At 40.6% G+C, this 13464-nt stretch overlaps 2 protein-coding genes across 4 annotated transcripts; one reads left to right on the top strand and one right to left on the bottom strand.

Moving 5' to 3' along the window:
• On the bottom strand, positions 1-1272 carry LOC110434213. 2 transcript variants are annotated; one of them, XM_021458032.1, is made up of 2 exons: positions 329-1272; positions 1-258 (listed from the first exon to the last, which is right to left on the bottom strand). In XM_021458032.1, the coding sequence occupies exon 1, from the start codon at positions 745-747 to the stop codon at positions 364-366; it is 384 nt and encodes a 127-aa protein (XP_021313707.1). In that variant the 5' UTR covers positions 748-1272; the 3' UTR covers positions 1-258; positions 329-363. The 2 variants fall into 2 exon arrangements, with proteins under 2 accessions (XP_021313707.1, XP_021313706.1); XM_021458031.1 differs by having other exon boundaries at positions 334-1272.
• On the top strand, positions 5281-11836 carry LOC8060997. 2 transcript variants are annotated; one of them, XM_002458799.2, is made up of 9 exons: positions 5281-5561; positions 6258-6370; positions 6525-6732; positions 6806-7361; positions 7437-7688; positions 7864-8055; positions 8129-8203; positions 8297-10669; positions 11185-11836. In XM_002458799.2, exons 1-9 carry the CDS (start codon positions 5419-5421, stop codon positions 11485-11487), a joined length of 4215 nt encoding a protein of 1404 aa, XP_002458844.1. In that variant the 5' UTR covers positions 5281-5418; the 3' UTR covers positions 11488-11836. The 2 variants fall into 2 exon arrangements, with proteins under 2 accessions (XP_002458844.1, XP_021310919.1); XM_021455244.1 differs by lacking the exons at positions 5281-5561; positions 6258-6370 and having other exon boundaries at positions 6378-6732; positions 6823-7361; positions 11185-11769.

Here is a 13464-nt window from a genome sequence, read left to right as displayed (position 1 = left end):
TTTATAATACATAATTAGTATTATCAGATAAATCATTAAATGTACTATCATAATAAATTTATTTGGAGATATAAATGTTGCGAAATCTTCTCCAGACAAATCCCACCTACAAGATCAACGACTTACAGCACATGTCATACATATTAGACGGCCCAGATTAAAAGTATGATCACGACCTTACATCTCTACTCTCCGTCCTCAGCCTCGCGCGTATCTCCGTAACTCCGATAATTGAAATCTTCTCCAGGCAAATCCCACCTACAAGATCAACGACTTACAACACATGTCATACATATTAGACGGCCTAGATTAAAAGTATGATCACGACCTTACATCTCTACTCTCCATCCTCAGCCTCGCGCGTCATCTCCGTAACTCCGTATCTATCGCAACTCCGTATCGCAGAAAACCGACCCCGACCGTGGAGGACCGCGTCGGGCTGCCCTCCATTGGCGGGGCGGCGATGGAGGTGGGCAACCTGCACAAGCTGATGTACCGGTTTGTCGGCTGCCGCGCCGCCAACGCCCGCCGCAGGAGCGCGTCGCCGCCACCGCCCACCTCCTGCTCCTCCTCGCTCCCCACCGCGCACTGCCCCAGCGTCCCGTCGCACGGCGCCGCCCGCAGCAGCGGCGCCCCGCCGAGGTCCGTCGTCGTCGGCCCGGCGCCGACGGCCGCCGCGCCGCAGTACAGGAGGCAGGCCGCGACGAGGGCCACGAGCGCCGCGGTGCCGAGGCGACGACGACCCATGGATCACATGCACGACGAACGCGCAAAGGCGCCGATCGATGTGTGTTTGATGTTTCTTGCTGCTGCGTTTCCAAGGAAAATCTAGGGCGTGTAGCCGGAAGGAATGGCACACCACCACCGCGCTTGGTGACCCTGGTTTTTCTAAGTATAGCTCTAAGCAGAACACTTTTTTTTCTCTGCAACATCCAAACTTAATTCAATGGGAACATCTTTGTCTCTATCAACCTATATGATTATTGCCCCACATCTATCATAGACAGACAACTCTATTTTTTACTTCGTAATGGTTTATACATTCTAGAGATGTTAGGAGTAGAGTGGGGAGAAGAGCTTTACATGTGTTTGCCAAACAATAACGCGAAATGAGGGTATTCAAATCAGAATGGAGATGTAGTGAGGACACTGGACTATATTTGGGGGAAAGTTGAGGCAATTGGCAAAGTCTTTGGAATGGAGTTTTACTTCTGTTGAAATCCTTACAAAAAACAAATGCAAATCCTGTTATGTTTCAGGACCACGGTTTGTATCACTAAATCGATTTTAACTCTGTATTTGGTGACGTGTAAGTTTGAGGTAGCGAAATCTGTAAATTTTTTTATTGTACTTGAGTGAGCTTTGCTGTATATTTGTACCTTATATTTGGTAACTTTTCTACATAGCATTTGTTAAAACCAAATATATGTTCCCAAATGAAGTACCGTAATTTTTATATAGACTTTTTTGTTAGTGGGGTAGGTTTATTTTTTAGTTTTATGATTTATTTTAGTTTTGTAATTTTTTTTCTAAATGTCATCGTAGCGTTAGCACGGGTAATATACTAGTAAATTTAGTTGAGAAAGTTTGACTTGCAGCTGCTCACTGTGCATTTGATTCATGGAAGCTCGTGTTCCATTCAGGTGCTTTCAGAAGATGAGCTATTGAAGTTGAAAGAGGAGGCACCTAAATATAAAGATCTTGTGTCTAAGGTCCATTTGCATGAGAACCTATGAGAAAATTTCCTCTGCTCATCAAGTCAGGGCTGAGAAGAAAAGTTTGTTGGGATTCTTGGTTAAGGAAGCTATAAGGCAGCGTGTGAGAAGGGTAAGCTGCACGGAGAATCGGAGCAAATTCCTGTAGAGCATGTGATGTTTGCTAATCTCTGCAGGATTGTTTTACCTCTGATCTCTGCATTGAAGCCACCTTATGTGCATGAGCTTCCTCTGCCAAAGGGTCTCAAGAGATCCTGGGACTCCTTTTGAGCCAAATGAGCTCAATAAGTCTACCTTTTGTGAAGGCTTTTCACTTGGTGACACCAGTGGCACGAGGATTGCAAGAAGATCAAGTTTTTCTGGAGCCCAGCCTTCAACTTCCAAAGCCATTGTGCCATATAAGCCTATTCCTCATGTGCTGCTGAGAATTTTTGCTGAAAGTCAAAGTCAGAACATTGCTACTGAGTATTAGTCTGGGAAAATCTCCTAGCGTAACAACAATATTCGTGTGAGTTAGTTTTCTGTCTCGTCATAAAATGAGGCGGGAACTGAGGAAGCAACTTTTTTGGCCTCATAAGTTCTAGCTTCTCTAGCAATTATATCAAGAGCCAAAACACCATGGCCTTTGAAACAAGGCCTAAATCTGATTGGAGGATAGGTGGTACATGGTTTGTGAAGTCACGGATTGGTGGGGAGAGGTGTTCGTGAATCGTGATGAGGATCAGAAGAGGCAAGCTTGTAAATTCCCTATTAAAGATAAATAAATAGTGGAGGTCATCTAATATTTTACTATGATCCTTGTCTTGTTTCATTTTCATTTTCTAGCTAAACAAATACTAGCACCAAGAGCACTTCTAATGCAGAAATCATTATAGTTTCTACATACATTAATTATAGTGTCACCTAAGCATTTTGCTGATGTGGCAAGGTAGTTATTGAAGAGAGACCAAAAATCATAGAAACCGCTAAGTTAGAAACCATGTCTACACGAGAACCAAGACATAAAATGATATGACTGGTCGAGAATGGAGAAAATGAATATGATTGGATAAAAAAATAATATATAAAAACTATTCATTGAAACTATGGTTTCTATATGTAGTGTCCATAGAAATTAATAAGGTATAGAAACTACAGGTAGTTGTATTAGGACTGCCCTAATAAACTACTCCTCTCTATCCTAAATTATAAGATGTTTAACTTTTTTGACCTCAAATTTAACCACTCGTTTTATTCAAAAAATTATGTAAATATAGTCAAATTTAAGTCATTCTTGAAGAATTTTTATTAATAAAACAAATCATGTCAAAAGAAGTGATATTTTACACAAATTTTAGAATAAGATGAATGATCAAATTTAGTGTAAGAAAATCAAATGTATTATAATTTGGGATAGATTGAGTAACTAATATAGGGATCAAAGCCCTTGTATTTTGGGGGTTGTGCCATCGCACCGTTGGCACATGCCTAGGGATGGGCCTGATCTCCTGCCGACATCTTCATATTTTCGAAAGTTATTTTCTGTTTAATGCTGCGATTCTAGACATCCACACTTTTAAGGCCATACTCCGTATCTTAGCCACAAAACTATGGCGAAGAAAATAGAAAGTCCAACGAAGTTCAGCAAGAGACGTTTTGAATTACGGAGTATGGCCATAGATAGGGAGTTTGGCGAACAAAACTATTTTCAAAATGGCCTATTCAATATAAGGCGTTTTGAATTACATAAATATGCAGAAAATGATTTTTATCTAAAATATATCTCCACATCTTAAAACCAAACCTATATGACGCTTTGCAGTATAGATAATTGCACAGGCAAATACTCGGCAAAATGCCTGAGAATATATGTCCAGTGAACAACGACCAACATTTATGTAGACAGAGTTAATAAACTTCTTCTTTATAGTATCTTCCTTCTTCTTTCTACCACCGAAGAATAAGAAATACTCATCTTAAACTTATCCTCTCTAGTCCTTTAAATCTAACCACAGTAAAATAGATAAGAGATCGAAGAAAATTATTCCATGACAGCGACAACATCTCCACCTTAATGTTAAACTTATTAAAAACGATAAATCCCCACTCCATCCGGCCTCTGGCGATATGCTAGAGGAGGAAGGGAGGGAGACCACTAGTGGTGGAGACGAGAGCGGCGGCGGCGCCACCGTCATGTCGGAGACCCTAGCGGTGGCTGCAGTAGGTGTGCGTAATTACGCTGAGATCTCGTCTAGAGAGACCGTTTTTGGAAGAAAACAGTTTAGGGTGGATGTATATTTAGAATTGACCATGTATATATAAGAAAATATGAGACCTAATTTTAGGTGAGCTCTTAGGGATAGTTAGGCCCTATTTGGATTTCATAGTTTAAAATTTAGCCACTAAAGTTTTGACCACTTTAGGCCTTGTTTAGTTCCAAAAAAATTTGCCAAAAATTTTAGATTCTCCGTCACATTGAATCTTGAGGCACATGTACGAAGTATTAGATATAGACGAAAGTAAAAACTAATTACACAGTTTATTTGTAATTTATGAAATAAATCTTTTGAGCCTAATTAGTCCATGATTGGACAATATTTGTCAAATAGAAACGAAAGTGCTACAGTACCCAAAATCCTAAAATAATAGGGCCTTAGCTCTTAAGGCTCAAAATAAAATGTTTAAAGTATTTAGACGCCTTGCAAAAATTTTAGACCACATAAAGCGAGCTAAAATTTTAATCATCAACTTTAGCCACTAAACTTTATACAAGAGAATCCAAACACCCCTTAAATATGTTAACAAAGGTGAACTTCGTACTCCCTCGGTACCAGATTTAAAAGTTATTTTTATAAGGTTTAGGTTAAATATTGAAAATATAAATTATCAATAAATTTTAAATTATTGAATTTGTAAATATAAAAACTATATGAATATATTTGTCTTAAAAAATACTTTCATAAAAGTATACATATATTATTTCTTTCTAAATATTTTTATAAAAAAATAAGAGGTTAAAGTTTTGTTTTAGAGACTGTGTCGCTGTCCTACACAACTTCTAAATCCTATATGCAGAGAGTATATTTTAATTAGCTGTAAAAGGCAAATACAAATGTCTAAGTAAATAGTGTAACACTCTTTTCATCCCAAATCATAAGTCACTCTAAGAATTTTGGAGAATCAAAGTATTTTAAGTTTGACCAAATTTATATAAAAAGATAATAACATATATGATGCCAACTAAGTATTATTAAATTCTTCATCAATCATATTTTCATAGTATACATATTTAATGTCAAAAGTCTTTATGGTTTTCTATAATTTTGGTCAAATTTAAGATGTTTTGACTCTCCAAGATTTATGGAATGACTTATAATTTAAAATGGGAGGAGCAGTAGTTAAAAGTGATTATTTTATATATTTCAACGATTTTAGTTTGGTATATGTGAAAAAAAAACTTGAGAGGACTCCCTAAATACACACATATATATATTTTAAAAACGGATATCTTCTATAGGAATTACTATTTACTACTGGAATTGAAAATGAAGCTATAGCATATGTCTAGCTGCTGCCTGCTAGGTGGTGGCCCGCAGCCTCCGACACCGCGAGCCTTCTCGAACCCATCAAACCGCCAAGCAAAACAGCGAGAAGAAAGCTCCGGCGATCGAAGTGCTAGAGCGCCAGAAGCCGCCGCCGGCGAACCGCAAGACGGCGGCCAGCTATGGACGCGCCGAGAGAGCTGCAGTGCGTCGGCCGGCTCGAGATCGCCGCGCCGCCGCCGGCGCGCTACCTTCGCGTCGGCTCCCTCCCCGTCCCCACCGACTCCTCTGCCTGTCTCCCAGCCCTCCTGCCCTCTCCGTCCCCGTAAGCCCCTCTTCCCCCACTCTCGCCTCATCGTGCATGTTCACGCGCTCGTGTTTAAGCCCTCTGGCTACTGTTTGTCCTATTCTGAATCAGGAGGGGCTGATGCTTCTAGGGTTTAAAGCGTCTCGATGCAATTGTAGGTTTTTTTTTTTGTTAAGGGTCGAGGCTGGGAATTCGAGATGGAGTACCATGGAATGAGCACCCTCTACGTTGTGCAATTAGAACTAATTGTGTTTGTTATTTGGTAGAGAAGACCCTGGGGATAGTAGGCTTCAGTTAAGTTCTGCCGATAGATTGCCAATTGGTTATTGGATTTGTAAGTTGTTATCATAGGAAATTGTGATGAAACTGTTATGGTGAAATGAATAGAGATCATGTGCTACAGTTGGTCTGATTGATGGATGCAACCTACCAGAATTCAGTGGCTATATTCATGTAAAATGGAAAGAAATGAACACATATTCTGGTGGTGGGATGCTGGTGGATACTGGATACTGTTTACCCTCTTTTGGTTTTATCTCCCATAATACTGCAATGAATAACAAGCATGTGCACACAATCATATTCAAAGACAAAAATAAAATGGCACCTAGTCCTAATGATCCTATTCCTGTAGCTGGAACTCAATTATGCATGCAAATGCCTCGTATGGAGAATTGCTGTTTAATTCTGCTCTTGCTGCAACAAACCATGTAGGACTGGTGCTCCAAGGTATCAAATGCTGCCACTAGAGACTGATCTCAACACACTCCCTATGATTCCAAACATCCCAGAGAAGGTTTTTTCAAGTGATGCAAAGAGTACTGAAGGTGATCTCTGTTGATCCTTGATAACTATGATCTGATCAGCATAAAAGGAATACTGGCTTGTAGCTAACTTTCTCTGCAAGCTGTTCAGTACTGATAAATTGGTGTTGTGTGTTCTTTTTTTTGTCACCTTTATGACTCTGTTCATACTCTTCAGGACTACGGTATGATAGTGGTCATATCAACCAGAACTTATCAAGGAAGTGTGAAGCATTAGCTGTGTCAGGTTTGGCGGAATATAGCGACGAAATAGATGTGATTGCTCCAGCTGATATCATGAAGCAGATTTTCAAACTTCCATACTCCAAGGCACAAGTATCTATTGCTGTAAACCGCATAGGAGATACACTCATTCTAAACACAGGGTATGTAGCTGGTTGCATAATAATCATCATGCTGAGTATAGTTAATACACATGAATATTTAATCGTGTTGTAGGCCTGATGTTGATGAAGGTGAAAAGATATTCAGAAGACAAGGTAACCAGCCTAAAGGATCTGATCCATCAATATTTCTGAATTTTGCAATGCACTCTGTCCGAGCAGAAGCTTGTGATTGTCCCCCAAGTCATCAAGCTTCGCAGGAGAAGCAAGCAGCGTCTGCAGTATTGCGTGGAACCTTTGGCTGTAGCGAGGGTTCTTTTGATTCATCCCCATCATCTAGTTTTAGCACATCACCTTATCTGGATCAGAATGACAGTAAAAGTAGAAAAGCTCCGCATAGTACTCATGAAAGCCTGTACTTGGGAGCAATGGAAAACAAGCGGAAAGTTAAAGGATCTGATCCTATTAAAAAAACCGCTCGTGTTGGTGAAAAAAACAGCTGTGAGGTGCAAGAATCTGAGAAGAGCAAGAGAGTGGGAAATAATGGATTTCGTAAAGTTTGCTTTTGGCAATTCCACAATTTCCATATGCTTTTGGGTAGTGACTTGCTTATATTTAGCAATGAGAAATATATGGCAGTCAGTTTGCACCTATGGGATGTCTCTAGACAGGTATGCTTTCATTCCTGTCGAATATGGTTACATACTTCCTTTTTTTACCCCTATTGACAAATTGTGTTTTTATAGGTTACTCCATTGAACTGGCTTGAAGCTTGGCTTGACAATGTAATGGCAAGTGTTCCTGAATTGGCAATATGCTACCATCAGAATGGTGTTGTTCAAGGTTATGAGCTTTTAAAGAATGATGATATATTTCTCCTTAAGGGTGTCTCAGATGATGGCACACCTGCATTTCATCCACAGGTTGTCCAGCAAAATGGCCTTGCTGTGCTGAGGTTCATTCAGGATAACTGTAAGCAAGACCCTGGTGCATATTGGGTATGTCTTTGAATACCATCCTTTTTCCCCTTGTTTGCTAGATGCAGTAACTACCGTCAAGATGTTATATTAACCCTTTAGTCCCTTATCATATTGCCTAAATATCTAGCCTCTTTTCCAATGATGATGATCTCGCTTGTTTTCATTAAATCATGTTGAACCTTTGCTTTTTCAGCTGTACAAAGGCGCTGAAGAAGATGTCATACAGTTATATGATCTGTCTATCTTACCTGAAAAACATACAACTGGTGATCATAGATCTCCATGCGGTCCTATGTCATCTTTTATAGACAAGGGAAGGAAGGAGTCATTGTTCTCTCTGGGTACACTCCTTTACCGTGTTGCTCACAGGATGTCCCTGTCAAAGGTACTGGAGTATTATCTTTCGCGCTTTGCTTTCATATTTCTTCTTGGTTGTTAATATTATATGTGCTTTGCAGGTGCCTAGTAATAGAGCAAAATGTGCAAAATTCTTCAGGAAATGTTTGGATTTTCTCAGTGAGCAGGATCACCTGGTATTCTATTCATCTTATCATTCTGTAATCATTTAATTGTATTAGTGCATTAGTAGATTTGTGCCAATATTTGTTTTTGTTTTTATCTTCTAGGTTGTCCGGGCATGTGCACATGAACAGTTTGCAAGACTCATCCTCAAATGTTATGAGGAGCTGGAGCTGACATCTGAATCATTTATGATTGAATCTGAAGTCACCCTTACTGATTTGGATGATGGTTCTCCAGAACTGAGACTTGAGAATTTACCAGCAAAACAAAATGTACTGCCAGAGCTTGGCAAGAATGAGCCAGCAGTGTTAGATGATGTGTTGGAATGCACACCATCAGTGTCTTCTGGTATGACAAATAGTTTAGTGGAACCAAGCCAAGTTGTTGGTGGTTCATCATCTTCAGTTACAAAAGATGTTTCTCTGGACAGCTTGGTCATGTGTCAGGCTGGTATATCAAAAACAATTGCCGATGCCATCTCCTCTAAGTTGGCTGCCATACACCACATATCTCAAGCTATCAAATCCCTTAGATGGAATCGACAGCTGCAGAATAATACTCAGCATGGTTGTGGGGACAATGCAGATACCATTTGGGAGAGATCAGTCGACTTCTCTTTATGCCGATGTGGTGATGTTGATTGTATTGAGGTCTGTGACATCAGGGAGTGGCTGCCAAAATCAAAAATGGATCATAAGTTGTGGAAACTTGTTCTTTTGCTAGGGGAATCTTATTTGGCACTTGGAGAGGCATACAAGAATGATGGGCAGCTTCAGCGCACCCTTAAAGTTGTTGAATTAGCTTGTTTGGTATATGGGTCTATGCCTGGACATATTGATGGTGACGAGTTCATCTCATCCATGTCCAACAGTTTGTTGAGTCAAGAAGATGTTGATCTAAAAACTAAACTTGTACTGGATGAGGCAGATTATTGCAATATCAGAAGATGCTTCAGTTATGATGTTTCTTCCCACCAATTGCCACCAAATTATTTATTCTGGGCCAAGGCATGGATGCTTGTTGGTGATGTCTATGCGGAATATCACAGATTGAATGGTCATCAAGCAAAGTTGGTACCAGAACAGAAGTCTCATGGCGAAGTTAGAATGTCAAATGAAGTTGCATTGGAGGTCAAACGCCTTAAGAGAAAACTGGGAAAGGATAAGCAGAATTGTGACACATGCTCTTTGATAAACTGTAGCTGCCAAAGTGACAGGGCAAGTAGTGGCAGCAGTGCAAGCAGCAGTAGTTCGGAGGCCTCTAAGCTTTATGTCCGAAAGAAAAATAAAAAATCACTTGGCAGGAACCTTCAATCACAATATAGAGAGGCCAGCAAGAACCCCAATGCACAAGAAGCTACGCAAGGTTCTGAAAAAAAGCAGCATGATGTGAATGATACTTGTATTGAGAATAACCCAGTGTTAAATGACGATGTTGGTCATTACAGTCAAGCCAGGGAAAATCAGTCAAGAAATGTCGATGGGGTTCCTGAAAAATCTCAAGCAAGTGTTCCTACTGTGAGGGATGGTGGTATCTTCAAGTTCCTCGGTGGTCCAAAACCTGGAGATATTGAGTACAACTTGTCTTCTGCTATTCACTGCTATGGTGCGGCCAAGGGAGCATTGTACGCATTTCCTGTGCATTCAGTAGAAACTTCCACAGTTCTTAAGAAAAGAGGCTGGGCATTTAATGAACTGGGCCGTTGTAGACTGGAGTGTAGAAATCTGGGTAGCGCTGAGATTGCTTTTGCGGATGCTATTAAAGCATTTCAAGAGGTCTTTGACCACACAAATGTTATACTGATCAACTGTAACTTAGGTCATGGTAGGAGAGCTTTAGCAGAGGAATGTGTATCCAGGATTGATGAATTTCAGAAGCATGATCTTCCTGAAGGCACATATATGCAATCCTTCAAGTCAGCCAAGTCAGAATATTTTCAAGCAATAAACTACTACACCGCAGCTAAGAGGCAACTGAAGTATGTCAATACTGAGGTCGATAAAGTACTATACCATGAGGTTTACACACAGTATGCCCATACCTACCTGAGGCTTGGAATGCTTTTGGCAAGGGAAAGCTTCTTAACTGATAGTTATGAAGGCGGACTTGTCGATGACTCATCTAACAGAACAGTTCTAGAGATTTCAGCGAGTGATGCTTTTTGGGAGGCTTTGTCTACGTATGAATCCCTTGGTGAACATCGCAAACAGGAAGCTGCTTTTGGTCATTTTCAGCTCGCTTGTTATCAGAGGGATTTGTGCTTAAGGTTTCTGGATTTAGTCGACAAGGAGGTTAAACAGAAAAATGAGGATAAATATCGTCAGAAAAGTAAGTGGTATGGTTCACTAGCTGAGAAGAACTGGCAGAAGGCTTTAGAATTTTATGGGCCGAAGACACATCCTACTATGTTTCTTAACATTCTTATGGCGCAGTCTGCCCTTTCTATTAATATTTCTAATTCCTTCCACTCAACCGCGGTATGTTTTTTTTTCTCAGGCCTTGCTACATATTCCATCTCCAGCTTTTCATTGTGCTAGAATCAAGTCAAGTCACTATTCTTAATTCTTATGGAATTTTGAAAAGGGCATACCTGTTGGTCAGTGTGCTGGTTAACCCTATGTTTTATTGTGCAGACGGGGTGCTGTATACTTAGAGGAATAATACCTGGCTTGAGTTTTTTATTTGATGCAATAGTAATTTTGTTAAGTGACTACATTTTATTTCTGCCAAGGATTAACATTTTCATAGAGTTAAACTCTGAAAAAGCCTTTTTTGTCAGTATACAAATCTCATTGATCAGTGCAAACAGGCTAGCATCTAGCAACATAGGTTCATCATAATTTACCTATAGGTACTAGGTAGACTAGCCGAGTTTTTTTCTGCTAAAAGTTCACCTTTTATTTGCACCTTGGTCATGCCCATCTGATATGTGTTTCCTGGAAGCAAATGACCCTTTCAAATTTGTTCAATAATTTGTGCCTCATCCTTGCAGATGCTTGACACTGCTCTGACTCACTTGTTGGAAGGCCGGCATGTGGTTGAAGCAAATGAAGACTACTCCAATGATATGGATCTGGACATAAAACCAAAGTTCTGGAGCCAGCTGCAGAGCCTGCTGAAGAGGATGCTGGTGGGATCCCTGCCTAGCAGCACAGGCAGAGTAGTTTCTTCTGTCAGCCAGGTCAGCACTAACAACAGAACAGAAGCTGCTAAGCTGAAAGAGATGTATCGTTTGTCGCTCAAATCTTCTACTCTGGGCCAGCTGCATGAGTTGTACAAGCTTTGGGTATCTTAGCACCTTCACTTGACAAATGGTTGCTGCTCATGTTTTATGTCGTCGGCATCTGTCTCTTGAATTACACAGTTTGTATCTGGTGATCACGGCACGCTTTTGTTTGTTTTGATTTCTAGTCAAGTTTTGAAGCTAAATACCTGTAGGCTGTAGTGTACATTTAAGTGTAACCATGGTATGTCAGGGAACGGGAAACACTAGCTACTGCAACTGTGTAGCAGATTTGTATAAATAGCAAATAATGGCATCCGATGTAAAGCACCAGTGTATTATATATGTATTGTAGATGTCAGAATATCTGAATGTGTGCCGGCTTCACCGCGAATGGATAAGAATTTGGGAATTTTGATTCTCTGTTTTTTTTTCTATTACTAGGTTCTCACTGAACATGGTTGTCAGTTATTATGACTTCCAGGCCCAGCTGTAAAAGCTACAATGCTGACATTCCCATGGCCATCCCTTGTAAAACTTTAATTTTTTTACTAGTAGTAATAATTAGTCGTGTTTAGAAAATAATGGTGTCAGCAAGAGTTCGCTAAGATTTATACAACTTTTTTCTTATTTATTTCTGGAACTTCTACGTACAGTAGGAGATAGTGTCACGGTGCTGACGGTGGGTCGCTGTATATTAGTGGCGTATGTGCCAACACAGAAAGGCCACGGAGAAACATGGGCCATGGCCCATGGACCAATACGAAGGACCGCAACGAAGCCCAAACAGCAGTTCGTCGGTGCTCGGTGAAGCAACGCGCTGAGCAACAGGCAATCGTTTTGTCCCACCTCGGCTAGTCACGGAGGGAGAACGTAGCTTATAAGCCGAGGCGCAGGCACCGCATCGTCTCTTCGGAGACATCCGATAAAATTGGAACGATACAGAGAAGATTAGCATGGCCTCTGCGCAAGGATGACACGCACAAATCGAGAAATGGTCCAAATTTTTTGCGGATTTGCGTACTGGTCCCTGGTGTTCGGCTTTTCCCTCGGAGATATGCCCTCAGAGTTCTCACTCTGGTCCTCCCGCACTAGTTTTCCTTCACGATTTAGACCTCGCGTTCGCACTAGTTTTCCTTCACGATTTAGACCTCGCGTTCTTTTGCGCACTGGTCCCTGGTGTTCGGGCTTTCGTCGCAGATCTCAGAGTTCTCACTTTGGTCCTCCTGTACTAGTTTTCTTCACGATTTAGCCCTCGCGTCCTTTTGCGCACTGGTCCCTGCTGTTCGGGTTACTTCTGCAGGTCTACCCCTAACATTTTTCCCTTTAACCCTTCAGTTTCCTCTGTACAATTATGCCCTACAAGCCTGGAAAGTCTTCATTTGCCCTTGACGCTCAAGTTTGTTCCCATTGGGCAGTGGCACAGCTGCTTTTATCAGAACTGCTGTGCTAGAGCCGACTAATTTCTGTTACAACCCTTGGGGCCCTGGTGTATTTTGCAACAGCACATCTAACCTCTTTCTCTCTTTATTAAAATCCGTATGTTGCCGCGCGACATAGAATGTAAAGCTTATTATGTGGTCATTTAAATAACTTGTGGGTCCATACTTAACAATTTTGTCTTGCGTTTCTGGCTTTCTGCTCGTCTTGGACTAAACTCCGCACTCTACCTGTGCACACACTACTCAAACTTGTATGGCATGAGAGGCTTGAAAATTTATTATGTCATGTGTTCCAATTGTCTTGGAATTGAATTTTGCACAGTGCCTAGCCACACTGCTTTAACTTGTATAAACACAAAAAATAGTTAAGTACTACAAAAATGCTTGCGTTGCCACAGATTTTTAATACTTCTATGAATTAAAAAATGATATTAAAAAATATTGTGTTTACCTAATCACCGTGACCCATCTATAGTGATAATATTGGCTTGGAGTAGTAATAGAGATACAGATCTTCAAGAGGTCTTCAAACTTAATGGTCACAACTCATCAAGTAGTACATGATGATTTCGATCAAGTTCTTTTATTAGAGCAATTTAAAAGTTTA

The sequence above is a fragment of the Sorghum bicolor genome, chromosome 3, assembly GCF_000003195.3.
Source record: "Sorghum bicolor cultivar BTx623 chromosome 3, Sorghum_bicolor_NCBIv3, whole genome shotgun sequence".
Classification (NCBI taxonomy): domain Eukaryota; kingdom Viridiplantae; phylum Streptophyta; class Magnoliopsida; order Poales; family Poaceae; genus Sorghum; species Sorghum bicolor.
The sequence above is the reverse complement of the archived record's forward strand: the minus strand, read 5'-3'. Positions and strand labels throughout refer to the sequence as shown.